This window comes from Phallusia mammillata, chromosome 3 (genome assembly GCF_965637545.1).
Source record: "Phallusia mammillata chromosome 3, kaPhaMamm4.hap1.1, whole genome shotgun sequence".
NCBI classification, from domain to species: Eukaryota; Metazoa; Chordata; class Ascidiacea; order Phlebobranchia; family Ascidiidae; genus Phallusia; species Phallusia mammillata.
In genome coordinates, this window is record NC_137254.1 from 13,989,406 (window position 1) to 14,001,401 (window position 11,996).

An 11,996-nucleotide genomic window follows, 5' to 3' on the forward strand; every position below is an offset into this window, starting at 1 on the left:
CTCGAACACACCGCCGTGCCAATTTTGGTTTCAAAATATACTCGCGTGCCAGCCTTCGGTACTTTCTCCAAACCATGTCTTAAACGTCTTAACGGCACAGGCTCAATCCGAATATTTGGCCAATAGGGTATGTAGAACCCTACTAAACGGTTAGAAAAATATGGGGCACTGCAGTACTTTGTGTGCGTCAAAAACTTATCTTTGTTCAAGTTACGTCGTTTCAAATGTTTTTCCAACTAAACACAAGTGCGTTTGTTGTCACGTAATTAATTGAACAGACATCGGTTGAAACGCAAAAATTACAATTGTTTCGAAATAAACGGGCATTTTATTGCGACATAAACATGGCACGTTCACTAACGTTTTAGCATTATGTGGCGCAACAACTTTCTGATATAAAAATAATTATAATTTTTTTGTTAATAAATTCCACGTGCCAACATTAAACAATGCAATGGGTTTTATACTTTATAGCCGCTTTTAGATGTTGTTATGTACGTTTGCATTACCGATTCTTAAGCCGCGTTCAATGTCCGTTTGCCAAGCACTGCAACGGCCCAAACTGGATTCAAGATGACTTAAGTTTCGGTCAGCTATATTTGAAACGTGACCAATTCTTTAAAAACTAAATCGTTGTTAAAATGACTGATTCGGCAAATCGTCCTTTCGGTATGTGCATACGTTATTGGACGCACAGCAAAGACCCCAACCACAAAGTGACCATTTACAATATAATGCGACAGAAACTACAGGCTAAAACACAGAAGGTATCGGCGCTATTGATCAAAAGTCGCACCCCTGGCGTTTTTTTTAAGCTCTACGCCTATGGCAAGAAGGCTTTAAATTTTGTTGAAAACGAACAATTTAATTAGTGGGTTGTGTAACTTTACCACTGGTAATCTTTACAGAGGTTAGAATAAAGGCCAAGAAGAATCAATAGAAACAAATTTAATTGCGTGACAAATGTTTACTATCTAAACGTGTAGAAGCTCGCGTGCCATTTTTAAATGCTCTACGTGCCACTTTTGGCACGCGTTGGACACCCCTGGTTTATTGCAATACTTTGCTACATTGGGATTGGCAAGAAAGAGTATCACTGTCAGATGATTTTTGTTCCGAAATACCGTTTATTGAACGGCGATGTGACGATAGTTTGCCTTCCCCCGTGTTTTTTCCTGCGGACGCCCATGGTCCCAACCCTTTCACAAAGTCTCGATTGTGACAAATACACTGTATGAAAGGAAACTAAGTTATAATCACCGTAATGCTAATAATGTGTTAGCTTCATGGCAATTAATCCTCGCCTTACATGCAAGGCAAGTGTTTGCGTTATTGCTTTCACAACAATTACACCATCTATACTTATGTCATAATTGTTAAAATGGGTTGGGCCTATACATGCGAAAGGTTGCTGTGCTTCAATTACATACAATCAAACAAACATACCGTCAAAATAGGAAGTCGATTAAATAGTTTCCAGGTATTCTCAAAACGTGTGGCAAGGCGACAGCAGTCCATATGTAGTGCCTGTCATAGGCGCCGAGTTTTACAAAAATGCAATGTGGCGGACGTAAATTATGACGTCATATACAGTGACGTCACCAATGCGTACAACCACACGAGCACCAACTGACGTCACCAATGCGTACAACCACACGAGCACCAAAAGAAAATAGAATCCAACCTTCTTCAATTTGTTTGGAAATAATATTCATTTGAAACTCTTTGCTTTAACGTTATTATTGGTTTAGCAACGCTTGGAAAACGTTTCGTCATGTTGTTGCTCTTGTATCATCAAAATAACTATTTACTACAGTACAATCGCATTGTACACAATAATGGCCATACACTCAATGACAACAATTGTGTGTTTGAGGTCATAAACAAGACACTAATTAAAACAGGTTGCAGATTCGGTACGTTTTGTTGCTTTTGTCGCCAGTACCATGTTTAAAAGTAAAAATGTTCCCAGATTTTACGATGTTTCGTACGATACCGCTACAAACAAATCAAAATATCCACGGTGACCGACACCGTGCTTCCCGCCACCGCCCACTCTGTAAATAAAAACTAAATTGTCTCTTTGACGTTCACTCCTACGTCAGAAATTATTTTGTCAACAGACATTAAACAAATATGGTGATCACAGCCTATGAGTGGTTCTCAAACTTTTTTTGGTTGCGAAACCTCTGGATAAGTTTTCTGGGCTTGCGAAGCACCAGCAAATAAAAGTCAGTGAGGAAACTCATCAATAAACAATTAATTTAAATCTATTAAACACAACTTAGCAAACAATTTTATCCTGACTGTTTTTCGGCAAAGTTATAAAACTGCACCCAATACTTTCAGTGCACCCGGCAATCACGTGCGGGCTGTTGTTAATTGTTTTAATTATTGCGCACAATTGCTTTGTCTTATATGCTGCAAGGCCCTAATTCAATACGAAATACAATGAAAGTAATGTTTCAACTTACGCACAATATAAACTGATGCACAAAAAATTACTGCTGCAACTCGTGCACAATAATTACTTCAGAGTTTGCTAACAATTATACGTTATAACTACCTCAAGCCTTTGCTAGAAAAGACGGCTGTGTTACACTGCTATGAAGCAAGACCCGTTCACATAATCAAGTTTAATGCCCGCCAAGCTTCGCCCCAGACACGAGCCTATCACGCACTTGCTGCTTGTACTGTTTGGTATCGATGTACATTAAAGGCAACCGCATTTTTGATCAAAAACTTTTGAGGTAAATTTACGTCAATCCGCACTCTACGCAAAGAGTATTTGGACGTAGATGTACGTCTACCGCACTAAAACCTCATTTTTATGAGATAAACTCCGTTCAGCCACGAAACGGAAATATTCTGCGACGCACCAGGGCGTCGCGACGCACAGTTTGAGAACCACTGGCCTATGTTGTAGAGGAATTTGTGACGGATGCAGGGTGTTTTGCCGAATAAAAACTAATTTTGTTGGGCTTCGGAAAGCTAACAACAAAGGAAAACGAACTGTCGAGTGTTGTTTTGCTCGTGGGAGGTAATAAGATTGGACAATTACCTGGATGCAATTACCTGCAGTATTCAGTGACATTGAACCTTCCCAGGCAAAAATTTATGTCCGGGCCGTGTCCAAGTACGTATGGCTTGCTGGTGCAAACATGACAACCGTGTCTCTCAACCTTATATGAATGTATGGCTAATGGTTGACATTGAAACACCCCCATACATGGGGCGTACCTCAGGATTATGTTTGGTCCACCTACGTTCCGTACGTACGGCCAGACATTATATCCATGTCTGGCACATACCTGACAGCCCCTTACTTCTTACGTTGTTGAGCCCCACTTAAACTAACCTGACCCTAACATAAACTAACCTGCCCCTAGCATGGCCGAGGCTGCTTATCCGTATATCGCCCAGTCAGCCATTCACATCGGTGTTACTGTTTGGCTTTTATTTAAAGTAAAAACGAAATTGAAACGAGCGAACAATTGTGAGGAATACGCGAAGTAGAAACGAAATTGAAACGAACGAACGAGTGTGAGGATTACGCTTACTCAACGTCTGACAAACAAGGATCGGTTAAACTGCCGTCCGCTTCGCCATCGGCTGTAGCTGGAAGTTTATCAGATTGGATCATCTGGGGGTCTTGCGATTTGTAACCCTTTGCTCGCAACGCACGACCGCCATCCCAGTCTGTCACGCCGTTAAAAACTTTTTTCACAGCCGAACCGATTTCATCATGTGTCGCCTTTTGGTGTTGCGTGTATTGCAGAACATCTGAAGAAATAAGTAATTTGAAACAAAGGTAACACTGTGTCCCTACGCCTGAGGTGCACAACCTTTTCGCTACGACGGCCGCATCGCAGTTCCTTATTTCACCAACGGCCGCCAAGTGTTTGCTTGTTTTTGTTTTATTACTAAGTATATAGGTTTTTCTCACATATATCCCAACTAATGGCGCCTGAAAAGCACAGATTAATTTTTGACTTGTTGCACAAATTTAGCTGCGTGATCTAATCTGAAGAACTGTTTATGACGTCATAATCTATATTGTAAAGCAAAAGGTACCTATTTTTCGCATTGTGTGCACACAATAGGCATACAAAAGTCTGACGCATATGACTACAATGTTAATAATACTCCAGTACGCATATTTTATGAAACGTGTTCACGGCCGGCCCACAAACTCGTCTCTGCGGCCGTATGGGACGGTTGTGCACCCTGCCATATGCCAACATTGTAAAAAAGCCAAAAACGTGTCTTACCTGAAAAGAAAGCCAACAATGCATGCCTTTTGAAGCTTTTTTTTGTCTGCTGTCTTCCAGGCCCCAAACCACTCCATGAAAATTGTAGGGCAAGATTTTTGGTCATAAAAATCTTTAAAAAATTTCGAAAAGTGCCGCGAAGACCATCCATTTCAATGACTTTGGCCAATCTAGATTTATCCTGAAACACATAAGAAAAGGAATTAGACCAATTTGCAATCACATTTAGTGCACCATAAGAATTTGTTTTTGTTTTTAAAATAAACAACACATTTAAGTTACCTAACATAACAACTAGAATACCATAATCATTAAACAGTAACTTCAGCATTATTTCTTCTAATACTATAAACTTTAAGCTCAACACTATCTCCGAAAATGAGCCTATTTTAGTATGTAAACTTTGCACATTTATAATATTACTTACTTTCATCTGTGTGATAATATCCATTAGGCCTTTTTCATTATCTGCAGGTTCTGGCATCCACAGTTCTTTGAGGCATGTATCCTTTTCTTTTATAAGGTCCAAAAGTGTTTCCAGTTTGGAATCCATCCTGTTAAGTTTATCGAATATCATCGTCAAGGTAGTGGCTACTTGGTGTAGGGTGGGTCCTGGATCTGTACGCTTTCTTGGTGAAAGAGGTCTCTTAAAAGTTGCCCTATGTAATAAAACAATAACTCGTTACTCTAGGAGTGGACAACAGTAATGAAAAGTAAATTATAAGCTGTAATGAACCTCTGTGCTGTGTCGGTGCGTATAAGTGGGGGGATCATCTGCTTATTCACTTTGGGTGCTGAACCTTGGACGTCTCCTTCCTCACTTGAACATTCTTCTGTTGAAGAATCTACTACTTGTTGTTTTGAATAGCTTTTTTTCACACATCGCTCATATGTATCTACAATTGACAACACTTGTCATGATTGTGACCAAATCAATACAGTACTAATGTAGTTTTTTACTTACTTGCTTGACATATTATGGAACAAGGACAGGTTGTCCAATCTGCTGCAGGCATGGCTTGTTTCTGAACAAGTGATTGCATGTTGGTGACATCGTTGGGCCATCTGCACTCACTTGTCCCTACCAGCCACTGTTTGGGTACTATGTCATTAGACCCATCACAAAATTTAACACATACAAACTGTTTCATGTTTTGTTTTTTTCTGCAGATTTAAAACAAGTTAGCAATGTATTAAAACAGATGCAACAAACTTTTTCTTATAGGGCAAAAGAAAACACTTTTTCATTTCACTAGATACCTTCAGAAACAAGTAGGATTTCTGCAAACCAGAAACTTTAAACACTCCAACCATTTTGGAATTAACAGGCATGGCAAAAAATGGACGATTACGGGTATACTGTTGAACCACAAAATACACACAAGAATCAACTTTAAAAATGTCACAAACATTGTACACCTCATTTCTGTACAAAATGGTAGAATCAGCTTGTGTGTTACGTTTAATAGTAAATTTATTGTCAGGGAACACAAACATTTTCAAATAAGCAACAGCATTGTCATTATAAGGGCAATTTGTTATATTGCAAGTTCGTATTACAGCCTTTACAGGTTTAGTAATTGAACTTGACTGACACTTATTGAAACAATCAATGACATTTTGGTTTTCATAAAACACAAACCGTGCAACTTGCTGCAATGGTTTAAAGCCAGATTTTACACTATTTTTTAAAGCTCCCAAATAGCTTTCAAAAACAAAGCAATTTACATTTTCCAACGAACCATACTTTTCATAATCTTCAGGTAAATGAATTAGGCTATGCACATTATAACTAACAAAAGATTTCCCATACAACTGGCAACACTTTAAAACAAAATCTTTCAAAAGACAAGTACAATCTTTCACATCCTTACTTGTTAGTTCAGTTGTTAACAAGTATCTCATAGCAACAGCAAAACTTAAGAAATTGAGGTAGCGCTCAGATGACAAGATATCCTTGTTTTTTAAAATAACCAAGCCAATATACAACAAAAACATCCTAAACTCCATTGCTTTCCAATAAAGCAAATCAGACATGGGCCTTAATTTTCTATTAAATTCTACAGGGATATAATGTTTAAATTCTTCAATTGCTTCAGATATTTTCTTTATAGCTGTAGATGATACTCGGGCTTGGAGTTGTTTTGGGACACCCCGCCACCATAGTAACAATCTTCTCATTACTCCAAGACATGCCAAGTGCATGTAATCCAACACAAACCCAGATACCATGTCAACATTAAAATTCGACAAGACTGAAACACCCCTATGGTGGTTTGAGTCGACATGAAGCATGAAACTGTAATCTGTTCGCTTGTTGCCGTTTGTTGATGGCATACATACACGATTGTCACAATAATCCCCTTTAACATCACATCTTTCACAACTGTAGTACCCACAGTGTGACTTAATTAATTTAAGTCCAGACCTTGCGGGTGCATCACAAATGTATATGCCACTATTTCCCATCTCAAATGTAAACATTTCATTAAAAAATGGATTGGTTTGCAAACATTTTATATCTTTTAAAAACAAGTCCAAAAAAATCTCTGGATCAGGCATCTCTCGATTTAGCGACTTATTACTGCAGTATATTCCAGCACATAATGGCCGCATTTGTACATTCAAAACAGTAACCAAAATTGGATATAGTTTAAAATTAGGAGATGAATTGAACAATGGAAGACCATCAATATTTATCAACAAAAAATACTTGGCTACTGTAGAAGAAGAACCAACGGTTGACTTGATAATGGATTTAAGACTTGAAGTCCAATTTGTAAAATGAACATACTCTCCAGCAGTGCCCATTGTTTCATAACACAGATTTGGGTGGGGTAGCAAGGTGCTGTAACTAGTTGGTAATTCATTATAAAAAGTGTTCATAAGCTTAAGAAGATTTGAAACAGCACTTTTAGATAGATTTGGCTCATTAATTGCCCAGTGACGAATTGCATCAGTTAATGATTGCTCAATAGTACTGGCATGATCCGAATTCTTACAAATTATTCTTTCTGGCTCATTTAAGACAAAGTCATTACAGGAAAAGCTGCCACTGGATGCAGTGTTTTGTATGTCATCAGTTTCAGACAACCGCTGTACATTTGTTTCTTCATTACATACTACAGCTGCATCTTCGGTGTAAACAGACTGCATGGTTAAACAAGTGTTGCGTCTTTTTGCTTTTCTTCTCCATTTCTGTGTTCTTTTAAGAGCGCTAAATTGTTTATACTGGGTACCTTTCCGAGGAGCCATGTTTTCTTAATTAACAATATTTATTTAGTATTTAACGGCCTAAAATGGATTGCGTCCAATTTAAAAAACAAACAAACAGTAAACCAATACCAAACAAGTATAAATACATCTACAAGTAGCTTGTACCTCAACAAGCTTTCTAAAAACTTACAATCTATCAAAAGCAATAAAGAACAACTAAGTACATGTAACAAATATTCTGTGATGCTCGTTTCTATTCCTGCCTGCAAGAGGTACATACATAGTTTAACACAAAAGCACAAGTCTAGCTACAAAGCACGCTTTAAAATTCTGCCTACTGCCATTGCAAGCGCCTCGTGTCGCACTCGCACCGCATTGTCAGGTTTTCGCCTTTGTCTTTTTTGTTGTTGACCAATCACAGCGCAGCATTGAAGGCGCCAACCAGTTTTTTGAGTAAAACTGCGTCGCCCAAAGGGAGGCTATGCTGCTAAGTGATTGATCGACGTGTCAGTATCACACAATGGTGGGATTCCATTAGCACAGCGGGGATCGTCCGTTAAAAGCCGATTCTAACTCCTGCTTATTAAATATTGGGCTGGTAATAACATTCTGGCAAAACACATCAAAGCTTTTAGACCGAAAAGCAGGCCATAGCGCACAAGTGCTGTCTTTGAAAACATTTGTTTTTATGTAGGCTAGGCGTATACGCTACCCTTTATTTATGTTTCACATTTTTAAATTCACCCTTCCAAAGTTTCTTTTAATACAGTGTTTAGCGTTTCGCTTTTAAAATGATGTAATATCGAAAAAGGTCACAACATTAGCCTACTTTAGGCTACCATTTTTTAAACACTTTTATTGACTTCCAATTACGATTCCGTGTCCTAAAAAGAAATGCATCTTAACACATTGATTGCGAACCCTTAGGACCCTGCTTTAAAACAATCTACGTACTGGGTATTTTGCATGTAAAATCTAGCGAAGTCGTGGTACACATAATCGAAGAATGGCCGGACTTGACAAATCCTAACATAAACATAGGCACCAGTTCGCCATACAACTTCGGGCATACTCGGTATATGTTTTTGTCGAGTAAGGGCCAAGTATGGAAACACCACAGGTCAACCTTGCTAACATGTACGGTCATTGTTAGGGGGAGCCGATTATTGGCCGTGAGGTAGATAAGCAGTTGATAAACGTGTGTGAAGGGCTGACGGCCGCACATAAAAGGTAGATAATTTCTGACTGGGTTGTAGCCCTTTCTTAAGTTCCCTTGTGAAGTAAACATTAGCAAGTTTCGTTTTGGCGTAAAGCTGGAGCTCAAGCCCTTCTAAAGTTAAAATATCCATGACAAAGAGCAGTTTTTGCAAGCTTTCTTCACTCCAGCTGCACCAAATAATGTAGTGTGCGCGATTTTGCGAGATTTATGCTAAGGTTAACCGCTAAACCACAAATTAAACAAATACCACCGTCCCTTGCCAAGATAAATGTCTGGTAACACTAGAAAGGAGGGTGGAAAAACTGTAAACTAAACAAAAGGAGTTTTATATATAATCCGGATAAAGGCGTTAAACTGTAGATATGTCTTTTGATTAGCTCTAGTGCAAATCCCGCACGAAAACAGCATTCGATCACAGCAAACATCACACAGCTTAAGCACATGAACAATTTTTCAGAGTCACTTCTACCTCCTACATAAATACGACTTGGGTATCCCCGTGTCCGAATTATGCCCGGTCTTCTTATACCTATTCACGTGTTTCGTTTTATTCCAAATATAAAGAGGAAACAAACATTAAGCAAAATAACTTTTGATAACATGCTGTTATCTAAAACGTTTGGTGTATGTATACGCATAAAAATAACCTTAACTCTCAACAAGTTCCAACGACAGTTCCTGACCAACGTTTGATTCATGGCCGTGTCTTTTCGTGCTGTTTTTGCCCAAGTAGTTTAAATTAATATACTGTCCTGGTATGTGTTAATGTGCTCTAAATCCCAAATGCTTTATTAAGAGTGAAATATCAAGACTTGTATATCTAGTTTAGGTTATAATATTTGCAAATGCAAAAGTTCCTTGAAGACTGTGCCTTCTTAGAAGATGTTTTATTCGTCGCGCTTCTCATACGAATCCGTTCTCCGACGTTTGACAGCCGGACCGGAATATTCTGACGGCTCCGAATCTTCAAACTAAATTAAACATGGGTTGTAGATAGTTAATTTTTCAACCAAGATAGAAATGAAATGTTTTGTCTAAGCAATGTTCGTGTGGATGTGCTATAGACATAACTCTAAACGCAGGGGGCGAAGTGGTCAATATATGGGTTGATAAAAAATGTCATGGGGTCGTTGAGGTGTAGTCGTGGAATGGCTGGACGAAACATTCGAGCTTCGAGGGGCAGGATAACTATATTTTAAGAGGTGCAAAAATGCGATTGCACCGGGCTTACAAAAAATCAGTACGCGCGACAAACTTGCAGGGCATTTAACCAAATTTTATCAAAAATAATAAAATATTGAACCACTGAAATCAGTACATTGTTACCCAATTTGATCCCAAATGTCGTGGTGTCGCCAAGTTTAACTGGTGATAATCTTACTACTAAACTTTACAAATATGTTTGCGCCACTGCTATGGTTTCTGGTACTGGGCTCAAAATTGGGTCTTGTTACAAAAGCTTGGGAACCAACAGTGGTTTTCAATCTTTTTCACCCGACGACCTGTTTTAGAAACCCGATGCAACTGACGACCCCCAAACATTTCCATCGTTTTTATCGCAATAAGTAGATTAAAATTTGACCATAGGCAAGGGTCAGGCAGGTAACAAAGTATTTAAAATCATTATTTTTATGTCGTTCTGTTATAATAGGCCGGGATTTAAATATCGAAACATGAAATTGGTTAAGGATAGTTACTTTTTTATTGCTTTTCACTTAAAAGTTTTACTTTCGGATTGCAACTCACAGGTTAAAAATCATTGTTTGAGCGATGTTTCAATCGCAACACCAAAAGGCAGCTCCTTTTCCATAGACAACCCAGTCAGTTGATTCGATTAAATTTTGAATTTGTCGTCTATCTCTTCGGGGTCATTTTGGTAAATTCCTATTTAAAATTCATAGAGTGGTTTTGTACAAATTTCAAATAAGTCCAGTGTCGATGGATCGCAGTCAAACCCGACAGGACTCTTTATTTTAAATGATGCCGTTTCCGAACTGAAAAAAAATTTGAGAACTAACAGCCGTGTTTGGGATTGTGCATCTTTTTCGTACCTAATGTTAAATGATTCTTGGTGTACTTCTTTTCTTAGGTAGTTAGAATTTAATAACTGAACAGCAGAAATGTCACATATAGAAACATATAACAACCGCTTTTTTTATTCCTCAGAAATAGACTTGTGGTCAAGCTTACATTTTAAAATTTTAGTTTTGGCCCAAAAATAATCCTTTATTTTTTCTAAAACATACCTGTAAAAATTTTTGAATAATTTTTAATAAAAAAAATCGCTAGGACGTTCACAACACGGAAATATTCTGCGACGCCCTTGGAAAATTGAACCGTCGCGACGCACAGTTTGAGAACCACTGGCCTATGTTGTAGATGAATTTGTGACGGATGCAGGGTGTTTTGCCGAATAAAAACCAATTCTGTTGGGCTTCGGAAAGCTAACAACAAAGGAAAACGAACTGTCGGGTGTTGTTTTGCTCGTGGGAGGTAATAAGATTGGACAATTACCTGGATGCACAGAGTATTCAGTGACATTTGAACCTTGTAGCCCTTTCTTAAGTTCCCTTGTGAAGTAAACATTAGCAAGTTTCGTTTTGGCGTAAAGCTGGAGCTCAAGCCCTTCTAAAGTTAAAATATCCACGACAAAGAGCAGTTTTTGCAAGCTTTCTTCACTCCAGCTGCACCAAATAATGTAGTGTGCGCGATTTTGCGAGATTTATGCTAAGGTTAACCGCTAAACCACAAATTAAACAAATACCACCGTCCCTTGCCAAGATAATGTCTGGTAACACTAGAAAGGAGGGTGGAAAAACTGTAAACTAAACAAAAGGAGTTTTATATACAATCCGGATAAAGGCGTTATACTGTAGATATGTCTTTTGATTAGCTCTAGTGCAAATCCCGCACGAAAACAGCATTCGATCACAGCAAACATCACACAGCTTAAGCACATGAACAATTTTTCAGAGTCACTTCTACCTCCTACATAAATACGACTTGGGTATCCCCGTGTCCGAATTATGCCCGGTCTTCTTATACCTATTCACGTGTTTCGTTTTATTCCAAATATAAAGAGGAAACAAACATTAAGCAAAATAACTTTTGATAACATGCTGTTATCTAAAACGTTTGGTGTATGTATACGCATAAAAATAACCTTAACTCTCAACAAGTTCAAATGACAGTTCCTGACCAACGTTTGATTCATGGCCGTGTCTTTTCGTGCTGTTTTTGCCCAAGTAGTTTAAATTAATATACTGTCCTGGTATGTGTTAATGTGCTCT

At 38.3% G+C, this 11,996-nt stretch overlaps 2 protein-coding genes across 2 annotated transcripts; both read right to left on the reverse strand.

Moving 5' to 3' along the window:
• Window positions 1-3,442: 3,442 nt before the first annotated feature.
• On the reverse strand, window positions 3,443-5,422 carry LOC145218967 (uncharacterized). The gene is made up of 5 exons (XM_080086388.1): window positions 5,236-5,422; window positions 5,008-5,167; window positions 4,699-4,930; window positions 4,272-4,452; window positions 3,443-3,783 (listed from the first exon to the last, which is right to left on the reverse strand). Exons 1-5 carry the CDS (start codon window positions 5,420-5,422, stop codon window positions 3,557-3,559), a joined length of 987 nt encoding a protein of 328 aa, XP_079942514.1. The 3' UTR covers window positions 3,443-3,556.
• Window positions 5,423-5,434: 12 nt separating this feature from the next.
• LOC145218950 (uncharacterized) lies at window positions 5,435-8,290 on the reverse strand. The gene has a single exon (XM_080086367.1). The coding sequence runs from the start codon at window positions 7,524-7,526 to the stop codon at window positions 5,454-5,456; it is 2,073 nt and encodes a 690-aa protein (XP_079942493.1). The 5' UTR covers window positions 7,527-8,290; the 3' UTR covers window positions 5,435-5,453.
• Between the last annotated feature and the right edge of the window lie 3,706 nt (window positions 8,291-11,996).

Excerpts from the sequence above, each read along its gene's own strand:
- LOC145218967 (XM_080086388.1), bottom strand. The coding sequence starts at position 5,422 with ATGAAACAGTTTGTATGTGTTAAATTTTGTGATGGGTCTAATGACATA. Across the intron at positions 4,931-5,007 it reads CGCACCGACACAGCACAGAG|GGCAACTTTTAAGAGACCTC; the intron begins GTTCATTACAGC and ends TTTATTACATAG. Across the intron at positions 3,784-4,271 it reads ATTGTTGGCTTTCTTTTCAG|ATGTTCTGCAATACACGCAA; the intron begins GTAAGACACGTT and ends TTATTTCTTCAG.
- LOC145218950 (XM_080086367.1), bottom strand. The coding sequence starts at position 7,526 with ATGGCTCCTCGGAAAGGTACCCAGTATAAACAATTTAGCGCTCTTAAA.